Here is a 23,736-nt window from a genome sequence, read left to right as displayed (position 1 = left end):
TTACCTGCGTCCTTATCTCTCTCGCGTAAAGTGCGAGTGAGATAGTTTTGTTATGACAGTGAGGTTAGTTTTTACGGTAAGATGTCAGCGTGTCGTGTACCGCAGTGCAAAACCAAATATAAAGACAAAAATAACAATCACACGTTGTTTAAAGCTCCCTCGGTACGTAACGTGATCATAGAGTGATGGTAAAACAAAATTATACTTCTGTTTATGTTTATTACCAGATTGTACAATAAATTGAAATTGCCAACAACAAGCAAGAAATATCGTTTTTATGTATATATCTAATTTGTGAATCCTTATATTCTACATCCTAACCTTATCTCCTAATTCTCATCACTGTAGCTGATAATTTCTATTATGTAAAACTTGTATATATCCTGATTCTCCTATTTACCATTTACAATTTTCGTATTGAACATGATTGATAAATTGTTTACATTTAAAGCATGAGTGTAACAAATGGTTGTTCAATATCCTAATGATCTGGCAAAGGCATTTTATCTACGTTGTTCAGAAGAACAATAAACTGATCCATATTAACAAGGATAATACATTCTCAGAGCGGCCAAATTTTATTGTCTATGTATATTTCAACGTGCATATCTGGTAAAACAGCAATCCTTTTCAATCTTTTGTAGACCAAAAAATGTGCCATCTCCTCGTGTAAAACCCCAACTTGGTGCTGGTAAAATACTTACACATAGCTTTTTCTTCAAATACGTGTAATTAAATTCATTAAGTACTTGCTCCATATCTGTAAGAACGTCCAGAATGATTCAAATGCTCCACTATTTACGGCTTAAAGTTCCATAAACGACGTTCGTAAAATACGCACCTATGATTTCTGACTTCGCAGCGTATTCACGTTTCTTTTTTGCAAATAATAAAGCGATATTTGTGATTCTATCATTATGCCAAGAAATTATTACGCATCATAACCTCATGAACTTGCTGTCACAACAACAAAACTGTCTCACTCGCACTTTATGCGAGAGATACAAGGACGCAGCTAATCGTACTGCGCATGCGTGACTTGTCACCTCGGTTATTCTTCACAGCGAAGTGCTCACTCATCGCTGGAAAATTGATCCCACTTTTAGGATCGGAGTTCGGTCTCCTTCCCTCTCACTTCGTGCTTGAAGCTTGGCGTCTTGGATTACCACGCAGTATTTAACCTCAATTCGAGTGAGTAAATCTACCACTAGGCCTATGATTTACAACGACCTGAGTTTATTTTACCCAACAATTATAGCTCATTTTTAAAACGGTATATTTAACTTGTAGGTTAGTTTACTTTTATGCTGTCAACAGTTGCCAGTCGAAGCAAATCCCGACAGAGCAAATTGGAGAAAAAAATACTTGCATTCATGATTCTCCGGCACGTGCTTATCCATAAAAATGGTATTTTTCACGTGTACTCACTGTGGTGAGGCAATAAAGAAGCCTAAAGTCGGAAAACACTTTCAATTCAAGTGCAGAAATTCCATTTCAGTCAGTTGCATGGATTGTTTCCAAGATTTTCGGTACGTTCCAGTTGGGTGAATTTATCTGATTTATAAAACAAAAAAACTAGAATACAATTAGAAATATGAAAAATTTGTAATATACCTTGCATAATCTGTGTGCTAGATGATGTATGATTCCATGTATAGGGGACAAGAGTTTGTCAAACACACCAAATGCATAACGGAGGCGCAGCGGTACGGTGGAAAAGACTTTGTCCTCCGGCCGAGCAAAAATAAAGGAGAGCAAAAACAACAAGATTGGGTTGCAGTAGTACATGCTGTCATTGAGAATTCAGAAAACCTATCTGTTGCTGAAAGGAACATTCTTAATACATTGTCGAATCATGACAATGTGCCGAGAAAAAAAGCAAAGTTTTTTAATTTTATGAAAAGCATGTTAGCCGGTCGAGTTAACTTGACAGTCCTCGAGAGTATATGGACTAAAATGGAAGAAGCCTTCAAAAGAACTTTAGCGAATAAAGCTCCTACAAATACTAATGTTTGTTCTGTCGCTCAAGATAATGTAGTGACACCGATGATTCAGACAGATATATCGGAAAATGAGAACAACGAAAACTTATCCAATGAATATAAAACAGCAGATCCTAATGCCGAATACAGTGGGAACTCGGAGAATCAAAGTTGTGAAATCAGCCTGCAGACAACTGATAATAGCAGTAGCAATAAATCGAAAAAATCGCTGAAGCGGAAAATACCTGAAGAAATGCAATATCAGAAGAAGGAAAACTTCCACACTAACAATAGAAATTGTGAAAATTTCGAGCAAAATTTATGTTCAATAGGTATGGAAGAAAATTGCGTTGTAAGTAAAAAGTCTAAAAAACTTATAGGTGATGAATTAGAAAGTACTAATTTAACAACTGCAATGAGTCAGAAGAATTCTAAAAATATTTCCTATAATAACGAAATGGTAGTCAAGAAATTTAACTGGAGTGATGCTATACTGGAGGTACTTTACTCTAAAAAGGAAGTTTCTCTGAGGAAATTGAGAAAAAAAGTTTTGCGACAGTATCAAATATATAGTAAAGTTACAGTACTAAAAGGAAATGCTGCTGCTAAATTTGACAGAAAAATTAATAGAATGACACAGATTGTTATCGAAGATGGAAAAGTCAAACTAGCAAAGTGATATCTAGGCAGACAAAATCTTGTAAAGAAAACGACCACAATAAAAATAAGGGAATTTTGATTCAATATCATTCATCCTAAATTATTTGCGTTATTTGTTGATTTGCATGCGGTGGTATATCTTCTATATTGTTTTAATCATTTCCCTCCTGCCAAATAATAAGTAACAAATAACTGATCCAGCCACTATCCCGCCTACAAATATCGTACGTGATACATGAATAGCCACTAAGAAATTTTTCCTAAAACTATAATAGGACTTACTTAATAAGCTGGCATATCTTCCCAAAATGGACAGTATTCGAGATATATGACAAGTACAGTCGGACCTCTCTATAAGTACGTCCACGCTCCTAAGGGGAAGTTTTTCTAGGAAATAAAGTATCCCCATCTTGCTCTCCTCGCGAGCGGCAACAATCGTTTTCCGTCTTCTTCTACACACCGCTACCTCTTAATAGGACCTGCTGCTCGAGTGGGAGACCACTGTGAGCAAAAAACTAGGGAAGCGTGCTTATTGGGCGAGGTTATTACTCAGAGGTCTGTACATACGAGTTAAAAATCATAAAAACAATAAAAATTAAACATGTGAAAAATAAAATATACGTTTATTGTTTAAATGGAAGATTGACATATTAACGTGATTTTTGATTCAACCCCGTGCTGGGAGAAGTTTACAAATGAACAGAAGTTGTGAAATTAATCATGGCTCCATCCAGATGATATGTTTCTTTTAGAATCTAAAACAAATTGTAAAACGATGTTGACAAACTTTTAGTCCAAAGTTGAATTTGATTATACTTTCTACTCACTTGCCACTGCCCTGCGTTTATTGACATTACGTTCTGAATATGTGAATCGTTTCCTTTTCGTTTTGCATTAGTACATGCTTCTTTGCTACTTGGCTGAACAACCAATTTTCCCCTCTTATCTGTTCAATGACATATGTATAGATGAGTATTTGTACAGCTAAAAATATTTCTAACAGCTGTTAAAATATGCTGTGGAATATTAAGATAAAAGATAGCTGTATAACCTTTCGTTAATTGTAATAATCCATCTCTGATTAAAAATGAAACATGTAACATGTTTTCCACAGTTCGACCAAAGTCAACTGGATTGAGAATAAGTTTGAAGAAATCAAGTGGCTTGTCATTTGTTTTGTAATGATGAGACACAAGAGTTTTTATTTTCCGTACTGTTTCTTCAACTCCGTGTTCAACTTTATCGACAGCTTGAACATTCTCAGGCCTTTTAGTAGCTACTTGGATGTCTCGAGGTCCTTGCTTTCGCTTTGCGATATGCCTCTTTTCTAATGGCTTCAGGGTTCCTACATATAAGAACAGAATTAGAAAATAGCCTTGTGTTTTGGAAGAGTAGGAAATGCATCTTAAAGATTTACAATGACTCACAATTGGGAACACAATGAACAAACCTAAAAGATAAGAATATTGTGGAGTAACGTTCAAACACTTCAGTACTTCATCAGTCAAAATCGGCCAGTGTGCTTCCTCTAACATTGTGTCTGGGCGCAGCCGCACGTAAGATAACTAGAAGGTAAAATCTTGAAACTGATAACCATTACGAATTTAATTTTTTGTTTTTTCCAATTGAAAATCCGATGTGTACTAACTATTTTCTCAGCAAATTCAGTGTGGTCGTATGGGCTCATGTCTTTGTTCAAAGTTTCTGTACAACGTTTCAGAACATCTGAGGATACATACATCACTTCTGAATCTAGCAGAACTTCATCGGTGTAATTAGCTAAACAAACCATGCATATATTACTTTTAAAGAAGCGGTAGAGGATTATTTAGTTTTAAAATTCCATGTCAGTTTTGAGGATATGTGTTCTAAGAAATTATGAAACTTGGGTGAAAAACATTTATGGAAAAATAACAAAGTTCGTTGCTTGAGAATATACCTTTGTCTATAGCTTCCTCATCTTCGTTTATAATATCTGTATTAGCCATTATGGTACGTAACGTCGTAATCGTGTTTTTGCCTACATTTTCCTCTATAACGAAAACAAACAAAATTATATGAAGATATCGGCGGTCACAACCTCAAAAGCATGCTAGGATGAAACATCTTTTAGAATACGTGAATTTCGAACTGGTGTGAACTTACGGAGAACTTTTGTTTTTCCCAAATATTCTCGGTAAAACGCTTTCCGCTTTTGTGGAGAGTGAGATGATTCCACGGATACATTATTTTCGTTGTCTGACATTGCAAAGACAAATCGTTTCCGACCACTTCTAGGCAGATTTTGCCGCGTACTTACAGACCATGCACCTCGATAATCAGTTCGAAAAACCTATTTCGTCTCGATCGGCGCTCGAAAATCGGGAAGATGAAAAATGGATAGATTTCTCTTTGGATGTCGTTACAATATACGGGCCGTGTTCGAAAATTGACTGACAGTACTGTCAGCAATCTTTCATCTCTCTTGCGCTGCCGAGTTCACGAACAGCTCTGTCTCTGTCCTAGGGAATTTTTAGTACTGGCAGTCAATTTACGAACACGGCCACGATCGACCCGCTACACGGTGTAAAAATAATAGGTGTCCTGCTGCGACTCGACGACTGTGATTATTTTTGCATAATTCGGTACCTGTCCACCAGTCAGCTACGGGTCTGTAGGACTCATAGACTATATAAAGATAGACTGAGCCATGCATAGGGCAGCCGGACCACCTATTATAGCGTTTTCCACTGATTGCACTGAGTGCGCACTAGCTTGGCATCGGGGCAAACATTCTGAATGGAACCGTAAAACGTATAAAGGCAGACTAGATCATAATTTCTCCTAAATCAGAAATAATGTGACGTTACTTGACCGACTGTGCGACTGTACAGTTTTTCAACCAAGTGATAAAGAAGCCAATTGAACAAATGCAACGGTAATTTTTTGTTTGTAAATAAACGTCACAAATGTTAGGCACGAGCATACAAGGGCAAAAAAAATTGACAATTCCGCTGAAAAGATAAAAATTAATAAGCAGCAAGTCAAGTTGTCCCAATCTCTTGAAATATACCTAGCAGTTAACCTCTAGAAGCTGAAAAAATGTGTATCCATACTTCGATATCGGACATGCTGTGGATTACTCCCATGAAATTTAAAATTTTGGGAATCTCTCCTCTACTATCTTTCGGCTCCAGCAAGCATCATCACTGCTAGACGAAGATGAAATTAGATCTAATAAAAGAGTTGCTGTCACTGCATCTACTTCGACTCTTTCACGATCGGCAGCCATAATTGCACTGCTTTGACACCGACTCCCGATTTCAATGCAATATTTTACGCACTCAGTGCTAAATTCACCCACTCGAGCTGCCAGTGGAACACGCTGGAAATACGAGTCTACCGCTAGTGCGCTCTCAGTTCACACTCAGTGCAATCCGTGGAAAACGCTATTATTCTTACATCGTGATCCGTTACAATTTTTGTCTTACTATTTCATAACCCCTACTAACTACGCCTACAGGTAAATTTTCACAAGCGGCAAACAAGTGGATGCAACCACGGTTTTACATACGACCGCGGTCTAGGCACTCAAAGCCCCTTCCTATAAAACGCAGCGTGACCGTCTTCAAGCCTGTGTTTCTCAATTTGTGCACCAAAGACCGGAGGGCTGCAATCTCCGAGGCCGGTTTAGGCGGACGACGGTCTTATATACAGGTCTGGAAACTCCTATGCTGAGAGCCACGATTATTCGCGCCGCTTGGCGAGGGCAAATTTCGATTCTAGCGGCACCACCAGTTGTCGCTGCGGTCTAGTTACCAGGATAACAATAACCTCAATAAATACGATGAGTGAGCGTGAGTGAGCGAATACCACGGTCTTGTCTGGACCCCCCCGGTCCCGCCGCTGTAATAAGATCGCAACGAACCTAGTGGCGACTAGTGAACACAAAAATTGCTGCAAACGATCTACCCCCTCCATTGGAATTTCCAGACTACCCAGGACCTGCCTAGCTGAAGACTTGCGAATGTTGTTTTCCGGGAGGTGCCTGCCGCAGACATGCATGATTCGTGTATGCTTCGCCAGGATCGGCTTTGTGGAAGATTTTATATAATAATCATAGACATACAAGAATAGACCGCGTGAGCGGGCTGAGAAGGCGATAGCGCGGTAGAAAGAGAAGGCTGCATATAGTCTCCCCGCTATCCTTGTCTAATCGCGCATGCGCGGGACACGCGAGTCGTGTATGCCAGAGCTGAGTTCAGAAACCCTACCCGAGTGAACTCAGATATCATACTGTCTCTGCCTAACACATGAGAATAAACAAGGACACGACGATACTCGAGTCACTCGGGTAAGGTTTCTGAACTTAGCCCAGTATACCACACTGCGCGAGAATGCTGAGCGCGCATGCGCGCGATTAGACAAAGATAGAAGGATGGGCCCATATGCAGATTTCTCTTTCTATCCCGCTATCGCATTCACCAACGGGCTACCTCTGAGCTCGCGCCGTGTATTTTTATATGTCTATGATGATAATATGTGAAAAAAAAATCCAAATTACACAGATGATATGAAGGAATTCGATAATATAAGACTACTAATAGTACGGTAAAAAATTGCCGTAAATCACAAATCGAAATAGAGACATGTGTTCTTATAAAGTGCGTGGAAAGAATAATATCGTCAGAAAAATATAACCTAAAGCTTACCAATATTGAAAAAATAAGGATATAAGTACTCACATGGATGTAAAAAAGCAGTCGAAACTCTACAAAAGCATCTGATGTTATGAAATATAACTTCAAACCCATAGTTACCGCATCAAATACATGTATAATATGAGGTGATATATACCAATTGGTTTATATGCCTCAGGAAGTAAAAATATGCATTCAGTCGCGTGTTTCCTGCCGTTTGCTGTCAAATTTGTCACACAAATAATTCTTGTTCGTTATGCCATATGCCATGGAATATGGCTTATGGATCTTTATGTAGATTGAAATCCATAATCCATAGGCAGAATGCATAAACCATACGGACTGGCCTTTTGCAATTGCGCATGTGCTACGGCTTCTGCATTCTGCCTATGGACTCTGTAATTTTATGTGCTCCAGCCTTAATTCTGCCGCAAAATGCTGCCGAACACGGTCTTTCATGATCTGATGATACATGAAATGCTACGGATGTGTTGAGGTCCGTGAACAGAATGCTGCCTGGGTAGTTATGCAATAGTCCCCGGAGTTTGCCCAATCCAGGCGCACCTAACGTACGACCATCGTACGACAGCTCCTCATTCAACACTAAATTGCTTTGTATTCCATTCCTCATACTGGCAATCGTTGGTCATTTACAGGTGTTTGATAACACAATTGCAATGTTTGATAACTCGACCGCTTATTCAGGAAAATTGAAACAATTGTAGTTAGGCATAGAACCGATAGCATAATTGACCAATCAGAGCATTTTTGCTGCTGATGCATCCAGCTATTTGCTGCACGTCAAAAAGCAGCTTAAGACCGTGATATAGTCAGATCCAGTTGAATACCTCCGTGTGCGCGGTACGCGTTTGAGGTGGAGTATATTTCAGTGCCTTCGATTACCTGCGTTGACTTTAATTATTCGTCGCCTGTCAGTTGGGAGTTGCGGGTAACTGTATCTTTCTGTTTCCACTGTTAAAACACTAGTATGTTCAAATCAACGACGAAAGAGACGTGAAAGCAAATGTCACCGTTTCTATAACCACCAATGTTGTGTGACGTACATACCTTTCATGAGGCATACTACGTATTTGTAATGATCGGATCTGTAGAATTCTCGAAATACAGTCAACTAATAGAAGCTTGGCTTTATCCCAAACTCACAGATACAGATTTTTTAGTTCGTATTATATAAAAAAAAAGTTATCAAAACATGTTGAACCGTGTTCAATGTGTACCAATTTTCATGAAACTTCACGATGTCGGTGCAACTTTCAATTGATCATTGGAATAACTAGTTGTACGAACCTCAATTTCCAAATCGTCTATTTCAAACGTTGGTTAAGCAGAAGACCCGACTGACTTTTTAATTTAAAAACAGAATCCTACAGTGACAATGCCAAGTACTGTACCCACTCGTCCGCTTTATTGTGCCACATGTTTCGAAGATTTAACGAGCCAAGCAGAAGTTAAATTCGAAAAAAAAAATCCTAAGATGGTATGCAAATCTTTGGGAAAATTACTGGATGAAGGAAAGAAACACAGATTGACTGGAGATGAGGAAATGGCTTATATAGTTTATACGCGATGGATTAACTGCATTCGCTGGCTCCGAAAAACGCCTGATTTTACAGAAAACAAAGATTTTCTCAAGCCTTATGTTTCGGGGTCTAAGGTAATCCTGGGCAAAAGTTATAGATTTTGGTAGATGGCAGAAAATGTTAGGTTGACCTATTTCCAACATTTTTTTTTAATAGTACATTATCCAGCCCTCATACCTTTTAGGAAAAATTGCTTGACTTTTGAGCAGTATTGATTTTTCGAAAATCATTACTTAAATTAGGCAGCTAAGTGTGTGTGATTTACAGGTAAAGGAGATACTAAGTCTTTTGGAGGAAATTGCTGACAGATTGAAAAACAGGTATAAGGTGAAACGATTGGAAGAGAATACTAAACAGATACCGAATACTGTTGCAAAGGTGATAATTGAAAGCGATCACATGAACGATGATGATTTGTTAAATGAAGTTGGGGATATCGAGCTGAATTTACCCGACACACCGACGGATGACCCAGATACCAAACTGACTGAAACGTCGATAACATGCATCGAGATGTTTCAAGAAATGCAAAAACTGGTTGATCGAATAATAATAATTGATATTAGACCGCGAGGAGATTTTCAAAATTCACATATCAGAAGCGATCAATGCATAAACATTCCAACTGACCTAATAAAGACTGGGTAAACACACAGTTTTCATTGGCTTTAAATGAGATACTCTTCCAGGGTGTATACGCACTGGCGAAATGCCAGAAATTTTTCTTACTGGGGAAAAACTGAAATTTTCTGGTACTCTGTGATAGTAAGATAAATTTTGCACAATTAGTGCACAATTCATGTTTTGTTTAGAAAAATTTTTTCCCATTCTACCTGGTTGACATAGTGTAATAATATCGTTTGTCTAATGGTATAAAGACATATGCACCAAAGATGCGAATTTCTCGGAAGAAAAAATCTGTTAAAAAATTAGACATAAAAATTACAGAGGTTAATGGCCCTCTGTTTGGTGGATATGCCCTTTTGCACCAAAAAATATTTTTATTTATCACACTTATAAATGATATCAGGTTGCATCCGCCATTTTTGTGTTTTTTTCGCGACCAATGCAAAACCCTTCAAAATATCAAGATTTCTCAATTTTGATAAAAAATTTACAATTGCGTCTTTTGTCAAAAAATAATGTTGGACGTAAGGGTATAAGGTCGTATTCACCAACTTATTTTAAAGCTTTGAAAACCTTTCGAATGTAAAGATTTATTGATTTCGGAAAGGATAAAAAAATTTTTTCACAAATAATTATATCGGACATAACAGTACAAGGGCGTATTCGCCAATTTATTTTTTCTTGCAAACGCTTTAAAAATCTTTGAAAAGTAAAGATTCGTTTCTTTTGGGAAGGATGTTTAAAATTTTTATTTTCTCAAAAAATAACATCATACGCAACGGTATAAGGTTGTATGTGGGAACATGCGACCTTACACCATTAGAGAACATAATTATTTTTCATAAACTTTGTGATTAAAGAGCATACCGACCGTACGTACGACGCTCTACATTAACTACATTTTTGAATTTCAATGTTTTCGAATGTATGCTCATATTTTTCGCTTAAATATGATCGAGGAAAAAAAATATGCCTTTTCATCTTTACATGTGGTAAAAGCTCGTATAATGACACATACATCCTTATACCATTAGACATACGATGAACCTGATGTGAAAATAAAGGTTCTAAAATATTTTACACATTTAAATTATCAATGTACCCTGAAATTCTTAACATGGTGATGAAAAGCTCCCGCACGCATTCCTGTGATCTCAAATTTTATTGATAGAATTTCGTATTTTGCAAGCTATAAATAACATTCATGAAAATTAAAGCGCGATGTTATAAAAGTATATAAAAGGCTTGTAATTTCCTCGATATGCAGAATAATATCAATAATCTATGTCTAGGCACTTGGGAGAAACATATTTTTCACTGGGAAATTCTAGAAAAACCCGGTATTTTTTTTTTTTTTATTCCCAAATACACCCAGTCTTCATACTGATTCTTGAATTGTTATTTATTAAACGAATGAAACATGTCGCTGGTTATTTCTAGTATTTCTAATATTTCAGAATACTAGCTACCGATCTTTTTAAACGATTGAACGAGGATGAGAGAACATGTCGAGTTATTCGGCACAGAGCTCGGGAATACTGCGATCTGATAGTATTGTTAGATTGGCAGTCCACTAAAGCCTCGTTACAATCAACCAATCAATTGAACGTGCTGAGGAATACACTGCTTGATTGGGATCCAGGTGTAGCTTATAAGAGGATAGTTGTGCTGCACGGAGGATACAAAGAGTGGTTAACTTGTTTCCCTACATTTACAACAAATCCTGGTGTAATGCCCCCTGATATTGAAGATGACAGCATGGCAGGAATCTTGGAGGAAGTTGAATACCCAGAGTGGAACCAATCGGACGAAGACCAACCAATGTCAGAAATAAAGGTTAAGCAGATTCCGGCGAGGAGTTTGAAACCTATGTTAAATGAGAAGAAAGATTCGCAAATTAGATATTCCAATACTTTGGATAATCGAAATAGTGATCGAGTAAATACTTTATATAGCAATAAAAAGAACAGCAAATACTCTGCTACACCGACTGGCACATTAAAAATCCAAGCAGACCCTATCGATGATCAGCCAAAAGCTATAATTTTACCAAAAAAGATTGCAGAAATTTCGCATCCAAGCGGTTTACGAGTCAGCCAGAATGATGAAGTACAAAGTATAATAATTGAATCTGCAGAAAGCAACGTTAAAAAACCAACAGTCGATCGCAGTAGTAAACCTAACATTGAAAAAACCTATGATTTGGACTCCGAGAAGGTGCTAAACTTATTAAGGGTCAAACGTGATACAGTAAACACTCAGTTGAAATTGGCAAAAAAAAAGTTAAGGTTGGAGAGTCAGTTAGTTCGTAGAGATAATGACGATGTTAGCACGCAACTGGAGACTGAAACATCGAAACAAACCCTAACCATAAATGAGGCTATGATTGAAAACGTAAGTGAATTTCACAAAAATAGAAACCCTGCAATCAGATCTCTGTTTTCATTACTAAGTTTTGCTTTACTAAGTTCGTTAATAAGCGACAGAGGATAGTGATGTGCCTAAAGTTTTATAAACTCAGGTGCTGTATAAAAACACTGCATAAAAGTACTGCTTTTTCTTATATATAGATGAAACAAATCTCAAGTATTAAAGAAGCATTAGACAGATGCAAACGGGATGGAATCAAAGTGAACCCTAAACATCACGACGAAGAAGTTAGACTTGAGCTTGATATTGGCGTTGCTGAGCAGGAAGCCCAATATCTGGCCATTGAGCAAAGAGTACTTGTAAGCGAACGGGATAAGTAAGTGACCAAGTAGGATCTTGCGACACTATGGAGTTTAATGGTATGACTCATTTTTTTTTTTTTTTGTAACAACTGTCTATGTCGACATGTATTTGATTATTAGAAAGCTTGAAGAAAATGAAGAAATGAAACGTAAAAATATGTCTACTCCACCAACTGCTATTGAAAAGGATACGAAAAAAACCCCATTAAAACAGGATGGACAGATAAGGAACAGTGCTCTTAAACGATCATATTCTAGTCCAAACCTCGTGAAGGTAAAGAAGTTAAAGACACAATACAAAGTAAATATCTGCTTTTAACTTGCTCATTAATAACAGATGGATTGAAATTCAAAGAATGGTAGCCCATAATTGCCTTTGTACAAAGATGGTCTCTTGAAATAGACATTTTGCACTTACAGTGCGAGCCAACTCATATAATTTCAATGCGTTTAAGCTAATATAGAACAGCGTCACCCTGAATGCACTGAAGCGGTCCGCTCCAAGGCATCCGCATGGTATGTTGAAAGTACTCTCGTATGACTGGGGTTGCATTGTATTGACATTTCTGACTTAGACTGGCCCTGAGTATATCAATGCAGCTACACTCTTTTGCGCGAGAGATCCACATTGTAATGAATATTTTTGTTCAATTTAGTTAGAGCTCTCTGTTTAAAAGGTCCAGCAGGGATAGCATATCATGCTATTCAGTTTTATCATTTTGTGCACAGTCCATCATTCTCTCATTCATGACGTATACCTTGGTTGATATCCATTTTTACAGTCACAACTATCATGGCTAATTTTGTCTCCCTCTTTACAATTCGCGAAGACAACTTTTTCTATCAAGAAGATAACATTCCACAACGAACGGCATCTAGCCAATGAATTTGCACAATTTATATTTTGAATAATTCTGCGGACGAGTAAAAGCTCGTCAAAACATTTATCAAATTAAAAAATATTGTCTGGAGCATGTTACAGCATCCTGAAGTATTACAAAAATTTCAAGCCCTCAGTTCTCATAGCATACAGAATTTGTATAAAGAATTTTTATTTTTGTATCTATCTATTTCGGAGTCATCTTGTGCAATCCGGCTACAGATTGTCATTAATTGTATAAGCTGTGACTTACATACTTGAATACTTTGTTGTCCGCAAAAGACAAAGACAAATACCATTCCTATGGGGATGCATAAGAATATAAAAATTCATCAACTTTCCCAATCGGCGTATGTTTTCCTATCTTGAAGTGAACATATTCATTTGGTCCATATACCAGTTGGAAACTCGTAATGAGTCGGCGACCCGAGGTCTTGACTGTAAAACACCGCAAGTGGACAGAACATCAAAGCCTCTGGTACAACATCAACATAAAAATAATATTATGAACAATACCTTTATCAACACTCAACCTCTGAGAAGGGATCGGGAACAGAGGATGAATCCAGTGTTCGGAAACATGGTAATAGAATGATCTTTATAATTCAAATATAACTTTAATTCAAATTGGCCCACCGTTTTATCATGGAATATATCATTATACTGCCAATAAAAACTGTGCAGTTAGTCGAAACGTTCTGGGTGTACCTGTTACGAATATATGCAGTCTGATAAATGGAACGGTTCAATAGTTCATTTACCAACATAGACTAAAAAAAATTATAATGATTAAGTGTGCTAAACTTGACAGGACCTAATGAAAAAGACGTATCTCAACTAGATAAATAATAAAGACTGATTGAGACTAACGGCTAAGTTGCAGTTGAGTGAAAATAATGTTTTGGCATATGCATCTTTGTGATATGTTCTTATAAGCCCACATGCCGAGCCACGTCTTTTATAAACAGTAGTGTTGAGATTTTTTATCTGTTTCGTTTCTTAGAAATGCTTTTTTAACTCGTACCCGTCAAATTATCAGTCATTTTTTATAGTAACTAAAAATAGCACTTCTTCACATGTTGCGTCCTTAATCATAGTTTTATTTTGGTATGGATCGTTCAGACGATGCTATTATACGAATAATTGAAAGTCGCGGATCAGGATTCTATATAAAATGAATGCAGAAGTCAAACCATAATTAGTGTTCTCAATATCTGATGACATTTAATCATCAATATCACAGATAACGAGCACAAAACTCAAATTATCTGCTACTGCGATATTTTTCTGTGATGTATAAATAAATTGACACCTTCAGCCTTAGATTTCAATAATTTATGTACACAACATGGATATCATTTTTTTTAATCTTATCAAAGAGTAGAGGCCATAAAGATCTTCTATTAACATAATTTAATATCGTACCAAAATGATGTATAAATGTGTAAAGTTTGAATATCAGATCTTGCTTGGCACAGTTGAGTTTTCAAAACGTTTCGAAGAGTTATTAAAATGTAAAATGTTATCAGAATCCATTGATCACGTGTGCAGGAGATATTATGATCAAATTGAGATAACAAAGTTATGTGCTAGTTACCCAGCAGTTTCCGATGTTAATTTAGTTTGGTTAAGCAGCGACTGCTCAACTAATATGAATTCTCATAATACGTGATATTTAGCAATTTGTGATTGATCATTTCTGAGATAGGCCCTTTCATTCATTGCATTTTCTCTTAGTATCTGTACTCTCAGATGTGTGCGCACAGTAGCTGTGTTTATGCAAGTGATTTATCTCAATTCCCAAGCATTATAGAAGAGTACAATAGCATTTGCGAAAAGCATCTCAAGAGAAGATGGTCCAAATCAAATTTCTCAATGTAGTTGACAATAGCAATCCTGTGAGTATTTGATTCCATTTCTATTCATTGCTTCATTACAAGGTAAAATATTATTTTAGTTGTCATTGTGTCAAAATAATTACCACCTCGGCAAACATGTGGTGAAAGATCTTTAGATTCGGCTACCGAGTAGCTATCATTGGTTACCTGACCTTGCCTCTTATCAGATACGTAGATAGCAGGAATAATGTACTTGATTGTTGAAATGTTACTTGTATAATCCATATTCTACTTCCCTTGATATAGTGCAATTAGTACCATGATACTGTTTCAACGGAATAGCATGACTTCTATTTTTTGCAACTAACTACAGCTTAAACAGTATCAAAGTACCAGAATCATGCTGCTCTTTAAGTTGAACCCAAGATGCTACTAAGCATATCCAATCGATCCCTGACAGGCCAAAGCCGTGAAAACGAAAATAAACCCATCTTTGGTCCCTGAATAACAGACATTAAAATCTAACTTTGATTCCGAATAAGGATTATATTAGTATACATATACGCAGATTGTGTAGGCACAATATTCCACGTGCTACATGGTCACGTTTGCCAATTAGCAGACACATAGATGTATATGAAAGCATGGGAGATCATGCAGGGCTTCCCAATCCAATCTAATGACTAATGTTCAATATATACATCCCTTCCAAGAGACCACAATGAAAAAAATCTGTAATTACTGCCCTACCTACCCAGGTACCAGGTGTTTCTGGATATCACTTTATTTTCTGGAAAAAGAATAGAAAATTCACGTGGTTTCTGGGGTTCGCAACATTTGTTGTATTGTGTGTACACATAGCTGCAGGAATAATTTTTACGGCGTATGAATTTTGCTTCTTTATCATGTCGGCTACATTTCTATGTTTATATATGGTATATTTCTATGTCCAGTAATGTTTGCCTTTTGAAATTTAAAAATTGCGATACATCGGTTCAATTCAATTTTCACATCACTATTTTAATTGTTATTTGCCGTAAGAAAAATATGTTGCCCTTGAGAAAACAAAAAATTAGTTACTTCTTGGTTTAATTTTTCACTTTTATGCATAAAATTTTAAATGAAATTAATATTCTTACCGCCAAAAAAATATGGTTTATACAAGAGTACATAGAAAGCTATCATCCCAATACATCATCAGTTATTTCAAGAAGGTAAATAAAGGCGATTAGTGAAATTATTTCTTATTAATCATTAGTAATGATAGGCTTTGAAATAATTCTTTGTAAAATGCCAGTATTCACCTTGCTTAATTTCAACTGACTTCAGCATCCTGGTATAACTGGACTCAAAAACCTTGGAAACTCTTGCTACATGAACAGTATAATTCAGTGCCTGAGTAACACGACTAGCTTGGCAAGATATTTCATCCACGGACTTTATACCGACGATTTAAATACAAAAAACAAAAAGACCCAAGGCCAAGTTGTTGAAGAAGTCGCGCAAGTGATCAAAGCGCTTTGGTGTGGTCATTATCGAAGTATATCACCCAGGGATCTCAAGGTATAGTGACAAAGATTTATACAGAGATGTTTAATGTAATTAATCTAAGCTGATAAACAAATGTTTTATTGTATGCTAATAATAGCATAATATTTTCATCAAAGTTGTAAATTTCGCTGGAATAAAAAAAAAGCCAAAACGATTCGTAATTTAAAATTTTATCAGGTAGCAATTGGGCAGTACAAAATGCAGTTCGAGAGTTATGAACAACAAGATTCTCACGAATTTTTAACATTCCTGTTAGACTGGATGCATAACGATCTCAAAACGGTAGGAATAAAGAAATGAACTGGCTCACATCGTTTTAAAATTCGCAATAACGATACAATTCTTAATAAATGAATCATATTACCAATTACCAATCCTCCCACAGAAGGCAAAACCGGAAGTAGATCGCCTGATTAGTAACGCAGACAAGGAATGGGATAAAGCTCTGGATGGTCAAACTTCTATAATATCTCAATTGTTTTTCGGTCAACTCAGATCCACCATCAGCTGTGCTACATGTGGAAACAGCAGCACAACCTATGAAAGTTTCAACAGTCTGACATTATCTCTTCCAGACACCAATCGATGTACTCTAGATGTACGTCATCTACTTAATAAGTTTCATTGTTAGCCAAGCAAAATTATTGAGCATTAATACATTCTGTCTTGTTGATGCTGTAAAATACCCAATTTGTATCTTCACCATTAAGTCGCGATCTACTGGAACCGAAGTTTTCCAGGAATTTTTGTACTTCTGTCTCTTGCGATTGCTTGCTGCAGTTTTCAGATCTCATTTTAATATAAAGATTTTTATAATACTTGCCTCCGGAATGAAGTTCTCCCGAGAGAGGTAAATAAAGTGATTACAATAATCTCTCTTTCAGGACTGCATAAGGAAGTATGTAAGCGGACAACGAGTTTCAGGATGGAGATGTCCAAGCTGTAAAACTGCAAGAGACGCGACAAAAAAGTTTGACTTTGTTAAACTGGCACCGATAATAGTAATTCACCTAAATAGGTTTGGCGAGACTGGTGGATGGATACAAAAAATAAATACTGCGGTCGATTTCCCCCTTGTTTCACTTGATCTAAGGAGTTATGTGGCATACGATTCTGGAAGTAACATTACTACACCAAACTCTTATCAACAAACTTACAATTTGTATGCGGTTTCGAATCATTATGGAACTATGGATGGTGGCCATTACACTGCCTACTGTAACAGCGCTTCGCAAAATAAGTCAGTACCTAAAACAAGAATATTTGCGTCCTAACTTTAACTTGAGATTCACAACGATTGTTGTGAACTAGGGAGATTTTATAAAAACGAAAAAAGAAAAATAATAAATAAAATTGATGTATTTTGAAATAATATTTAGATCATTCTAAAAGATAATTATTTTCAAATTATCTAGAAAAAAAATTCTACGTTACTTTGAGCTTTGTTTACCTCATGATTCTCAGATACACGCACATTTTCATGAAGTGCAAAACAAGATCTATGTCTTGGATTCGATATTATATAGTTTTGTAAAGCGAATTATGGATTTCAAAATCTTTCTACAAAAATTTGTATTTGTATCTAGTACAGCTATACAATCTAGTAGACAGCTAGATGAACTGAAAATAACTTGAAGATTTGTTCCGATTTATCTTAATTTTGTGACTGTATCACTTTAGTTTTACTTAACAATAGATATTCTCTTATTTTCAGATGGTATAAATACGATGATCATACTGTGCGAGAGGTACCGCCGAGTGAGGTGAAATCACAAACTGCAAGTGCTTACTTACTCTTCTACACATCTGTTCGAAATTCACCTTACATAGGCATGTAGCCAAATATTAATATCTAAGAATAAACAACTAATTTAAAAATAAGAAACAATGTATGGGATCTGTCAGAATAGAAATGGAAGAAGCGCAAAGAAACATAAACTTCGCACTCATCGAATCAAAGTTAAATTTAGTAATTTTGAACAATTGTTCAATTAATGCAAAGCTGGTGCCCGATTTCTTATTGACAGACTGCATATCATTAGTGTTATATATTTTGACCAGAACAATATGTTGTGGGTATGCCAGAAATTTAATATCCATGCAGCACTTGCAAATATAAACGTTAGTGTGAAATACATACGCTTTAATACATGTAAATCATATTTTGCTTTACGTATCTATATACAAGGACCGTACCTCTTACGTTCACGTGTTTCTGCATTTATTCAACATTAACGCCTATCGTTCGATAGCGCGACGATTAATATTCATTAATTTTTCATCTTATTCTCTGACTTGGCGTTAAAAGCATATCATCACATCAACTATTGGGCTGTATACTTTTACCTTGATATATATTTTTCAATTAATTTATTCTTACTGTGTTACTAGTGGCTAAACGACTGAGTTACTTATATCCCAATTACTTGACTTGTTGGATGCTCACCACCTCACCTTCAGAAAGTAGTTGGATCTGGCAATATAATTATACACACTACGATTGCAGCATAAGTCAGATATCTAATATTTTTGCCAAGACTTATTGATTTTTTATTTTACTTTATTTCTATGTTCGTATCAGACATGTTCTTTGTAAACATAAGCCCAAGTATAAATATATAATAATCGCAGCACTCGAAAGTGTGTCATCCATAATGACAATCTTTGACAGTACGGCTACTTTTTTCCAACTCACTCAGATATTGTTCATAATAGACCACATTTCAGTACTAATTAAAAGTATTTTACACACATCGTAAATTTGGTAAAATTTTTAAATCAATCATGTGTGGTGAATTTTTTTTCACAAATTCATATAACTTTGATTAAACAGGTCTAGCGAAACTCATAATCCACAGAAGTATGTACAATAACCTACAAAAAAATAAGAATTGCGGGCATTGGGTATTTAATGGAACTGAAAAAAAATGTCCACAGTCTCAATACGAACGGGTTATCTTACCATAGAATCGCAGGTTAGTTATAACCTTAGTTTCTGTGTATTGTCATTACTAAACTGATTTGGGAAAAGTAGGTACACGCCGGTTAGTTTTAATTTTAAAATCTGTATATTCTAATTACTGAAACGATTCTGGAAAAGTAGGTACACATGGAGTAGCACAAATGATTGATCTCATATGATTTTGTCATTGAGACTTGCAAAAAAGAAAAGATGTCCAACGCTATTAAGTAGCAGATGCCCACTATGCAAATTTTGCTGAAAGTTTTTTTCATATCTTTATAAATTATTTAAATATAGAGATAACATTGAAGATGTCGAGTGAGTGAAAAAATTATTTAATTATTTTTTTTATTTCTTCTGCTAAACCCTACCGTCCCAAAGAGAACAAAAATGGAAGATTCATGGCGTTGCAAAGTTTAGTGAAAATCAATACTCTTCTGAACCACCGACTTTTTTGCCATACCTACCTGATCTTAGTTATATAAAGTATTGATAAAAAATTTTATCCACTGAAAGGGAAAACGCAGTCTAGTCTCAACTAGTACTTAAGGGGAGTGTCCCATCTCTGTACGCTACAGTAAGAGTTGTTTTCTAATTCGAAAAAAATGAAACTGCAGTGCAAGCAATTATTTCCGAATTTTCAACGCATGTTTATTATTAAAGTAAAACCGAATGATATTTTATTCCGCACACATGTGGCTATTGTTCGATGAATCAGTAAGTCGACAAAATTTTTCTTAAGAAAATGGTCAATTGCCGAACAAATTTTTTTTACATGTTTATTGAACGATACCTACATGTATGAGAACCGAAATGCCGTTTATTTCTTTTTCAGAGAAATAGAAATGAATAAATCCGGCACATCAGCAGATCTGTGGCGTCACGGACGAGGAAGGTCAGGAGGCGGAATTTTTCGTAAAAATGATTGACCACTTTTTTTTTTGAAAACCTAATATAGCAATAAACATACACAAAAAATTCGGAACTAATTTTTTTCATATTACTAAAAAAAAACTCATTTTAGCGGGCAGAAATAGGACAACCCCTTGAATGTGACCAATTATAAGCGCGGATGTCTGAGAATTCGAAAAAAAAATGAGTTAACTGACAGAAAATGCCGTAAATACATTTACACACAAAAATGCAGATTTTTTAATATTGCTTAGTATTTAATGTAAATAGCTGCGATTGTAAGTTTTCTTCGAATGGCTACAAACGCTTTGACAAAAATTATTCATTTAGGTATGAATTCATAATTACTTAACACAAATATTTATTTTATTTGCAATTGTGTGAACTGAGAATTTTGCCCTTTGCAGTCAATCGATTCTTTTTTTCATTTCTTGCATATTGCTCGTAACTTACATAATAACTACTCCATTACTTATCAATTATATAGGCCTATACATCACATACATATAAGTATTAGCATTTACTCTAAAATTCGACGTGACTGTTGCTTAAATTATGAATATTTTGAGAGTATAAAGCATTTCTAAACTTTTACGTATCAAAAATTTGTAAATAAATTTGAATTTAATTAAACCGTGGAATCATGGAATAATTAAAAAATATCAATTATCTCCAATGGTACAAGAGAATCGCACGAAAGATCTCTTCTATATTCGGAATATTGAGTAGCACGTACTCTACTCAGAATATGATTTCTTCATGCATTTTCGCTTTCAGAGACAAACTTTTCACAATTTGTTGAATGCTCTTATGCAGAAGTCTAATCTGGTAAAGGTATGCCTATTTAGCTACGTCTAGTTATTGTAGTAAATCTCTTCCCGTTTCATTAACCAATAGATTTCCCATATTAGACTGTTGTATCCAAAAGCTCGGCTAGTTTTTTTTTTTTTTTCAAAATTCAATTCAAAAATGTCCGAAATAACGAAAAAAAGGTGATGTCCCAGTTTCAGCTCTTAATATTAATATTTAGAGGTGCCTGATCGTGATTTTGTATTTCTCATTTAAATAACATAGGGAAAAATATGTTTTAAACTTTGGAATCTTATAACTCGTCAATGCATTAATTTATTGATAAGATCAAAACGTATTCTTGTAGGGAATTGAACGCTCTACAAAAAAGGTCTGTTATCATTTTACAATAAATTTACTGTTTCAAAAGTTATTTAAGGTCCTCAAATACCTTTTGACTTTAACTTTCGAACGAGTAGATTTATCGTAAAATGATAAGAGGCCTTTTTTGTAGAGCGTTCAATTTCCAACAAAAATATCTTCTGGTCTTATCAGTGCACAAATTCATTGACGAGTTATGAATTTCTAAAGTTTAAAAAAAAATCCCCATGTTATTTAAATGGAAAATAGAAAATCGCGACCAGGACCTCTAAATATTGATATCAAGAGCTGAAACTTGGATAATATCTTTTTTCCGTCATTTCGAAAAATATTTACGACTTGAATTGACAAAAAAAAAATACTGTCGATATTTTTTATACAGTCTAATCTCAATGTTCGTCGATATACTGAACATAATTTGCCATGTTCTATTTCCGCTCATATATTATTTTAGTCCGTACAGGTGAAACCAGCTAAGGATTGCGTTGAAGCTCCTATCGCTTGTATTCATTCAAATGTCGGCTCAGAGCCCACACTGCTGTAGACCACGCTACCGGTAGGGTAAATTCCGATTCCTATCAATTCAAACTGCCTACTTCGGCCCTACCAGAAAGCACCAGAGTCACAAAAAAGCGTTAGGTATGCATGCATGATTAGAGCAGCCCCCTGACACACGCTGCTAAAAGTGGTTCGCAAAATGTCCCTCGATTCTGTCGCCAATTTCCACCACTGGTGGCGCTAGTAGTTATCTGACGAGCTTGCGCGCGGTCAACGAGGGCAGCGAGCGTGTCCGAAGTCTACTAGCGCCACGTAGAGGAACTAAAAAACGGGGACAAGACGCGTATAATTTTTTAGTATACGAGTAGTGGTGAGTGTCAGGGGGCTGGCTTGAAGCATATCACGGACTTATGGAGCATATACATGAGACGGCTAATTTTTTACACCGGATAAATCATGTTGGCAACGCAGAGAAACCTACAGCGCCATCACGGTCTTACATACAGGTCTGGAAACTCTGCTGGTGGGAGGCGACTCACTTCTTGAGTCCGCTTTCAATAATTCTTAGATTGGCCGCAAGGGTCGCTGTAGCCTAGTAGGGTCACCCGTGTCACCTGTGAGTGACAGAGATAGAAAAAAATTCTCTCTGTTGGCGCAAGCGCGCTACAGCCTAACCGGCCCTACTAGATAGTAGCGATAGTAACGCAGTGCCGAAACCGTAAACTACAAATTGATTCAATATGTGAGTCATTCCTAGCCACGGTCTTACATACGGAGTTTCCAGACCTGTATGTAAGACCGTGGTTCAGCCTCCTTACCTCTAGTCTCCATGATAGGAGTTTCCAGACCTGTATGTAAGACCGTGCCCCCACCCATGTCACCTGTGAGCGACAGAGATAGAAAAAATTTCTCTCTGTTGGCGCAAGCGCGCTACAGCCTAACCGGCCCTACTAGGGCCGTGTTCGAAGATTGACTGACAGTACTACAGTGCTACAGTGCACTGTACGTGAGCCACACAAGCAAAGGCACCACTAGCGACACCTAGCTGTTTGGGGGATAGCTCGTCCGAGCATCCCAACTTTTCTTGCTTCAAATAGCCTGCAGGCCGTACGCTTCTGTGGTACACAGTGTTCGACCGTTTAACACAGGGTATGTTCCGATATACACTGCGAGCACTGTAAGGTGTGACTTCAATTTAGTATACTGCGGAGTATTACATATATTGTTCCTTTATAGTTAGCTATACTGGTTACTGTTTAAAACGGAACGCAGTACAGTATACTGTGATCGACATTTTTTGCCGTTACTTTCATTTCATACATAATATTTGTTTCACACTGCAATAAACACAATTTCTTCAAATTTCCCATTTTTGTTTTTAACGCCCGGTATTTTTAAATGACAATATTCAATAATAATAATTATCAATAGTGGAAGCAGGTGGAGCTGTTAAATTTCTGAATGCTGTTGATCATAGCACTGAGAGCACCTTACCTCGAAAACACCAGTATTCACAGTAGAAAAATGGCGACAATTTATGACGTCATATATTTCCCTAGAATACTGCGACTGTATACTGTCAGTCTATAATGGAACGAATTTCTCCCCAGTAAGAGCACTGAATAGTTCTCGCAGTGTATATCG

The 23,736-nt window shown here is 36.3% G+C and overlaps 3 protein-coding genes across 8 annotated transcripts; 2 read left to right on the top strand and 1 right to left on the bottom strand.

Annotated features, from left to right (window-relative positions):
- Nucleotides 1-1,044: 1,044 nt before the first annotated feature.
- LOC124184566 (uncharacterized protein C16C10.8) lies at nt 1,045-2,742 on the top strand. Its single transcript, XM_046574424.1, has 3 exons — nt 1,045-1,191; nt 1,291-1,529; nt 1,659-2,742. The coding sequence occupies exons 2-3, from the start codon at nt 1,405-1,407 to the stop codon at nt 2,659-2,661; spliced, it is 1,128 nt and encodes a 375-aa protein (XP_046430380.1). The 5' UTR covers nt 1,045-1,191; nt 1,291-1,404; the 3' UTR covers nt 2,662-2,742.
- A 504-nt stretch (nt 2,743-3,246) lies between these two features.
- Nucleotides 3,247-9,261, bottom strand: LOC124184567 (EP300-interacting inhibitor of differentiation 3). The gene is made up of 8 exons (XM_046574425.1): nt 9,257-9,261; nt 4,788-4,912; nt 4,582-4,674; nt 4,291-4,421; nt 4,093-4,207; nt 3,694-3,987; nt 3,470-3,588; nt 3,247-3,397 (listed from the first exon to the last, which is right to left on the bottom strand). Exons 2-8 carry the CDS (start codon nt 4,885-4,887, stop codon nt 3,332-3,334), a joined length of 918 nt encoding a protein of 305 aa, XP_046430381.1. The 5' UTR covers nt 4,888-4,912; nt 9,257-9,261; the 3' UTR covers nt 3,247-3,331.
- On the top strand, nt 7,779-21,002 carry LOC124184559 (ubiquitin carboxyl-terminal hydrolase 8). 6 transcript variants are annotated; one of them, XM_046574395.1, is made up of 13 exons: nt 7,779-7,841; nt 8,703-8,996; nt 9,190-9,566; nt 11,007-11,943; nt 12,120-12,295; nt 12,402-12,555; nt 13,562-13,744; nt 16,329-16,562; nt 16,728-16,832; nt 16,936-17,148; nt 17,435-17,790; nt 18,265-18,380; nt 20,348-21,002. In XM_046574395.1, the coding sequence occupies exons 1-13, from the start codon at nt 7,794-7,796 to the stop codon at nt 20,353-20,355; spliced, it is 3,201 nt and encodes a 1,066-aa protein (XP_046430351.1). In that variant the 5' UTR covers nt 7,779-7,793; the 3' UTR covers nt 20,356-21,002. The 6 variants fall into 6 exon arrangements, with proteins under 6 accessions (XP_046430351.1, XP_046430345.1, XP_046430349.1 ...); XM_046574389.1 differs by lacking the exon at nt 20,348-21,002 and adding an exon at nt 19,384-20,339; XM_046574390.1 differs by lacking the exons at nt 7,779-7,841; nt 20,348-21,002 and adding exons at nt 8,147-8,621; nt 19,384-20,339.
- Nucleotides 21,003-23,736: the final 2,734 nt, after the last annotated feature.

This window comes from Neodiprion fabricii, chromosome 6, assembly GCF_021155785.1.
Source record: "Neodiprion fabricii isolate iyNeoFabr1 chromosome 6, iyNeoFabr1.1, whole genome shotgun sequence".
NCBI lineage: Eukaryota > Metazoa > Arthropoda > Insecta > Hymenoptera > Diprionidae > Neodiprion > Neodiprion fabricii.
This window is presented reverse-complemented; position numbering and strand designations above follow the sequence as displayed.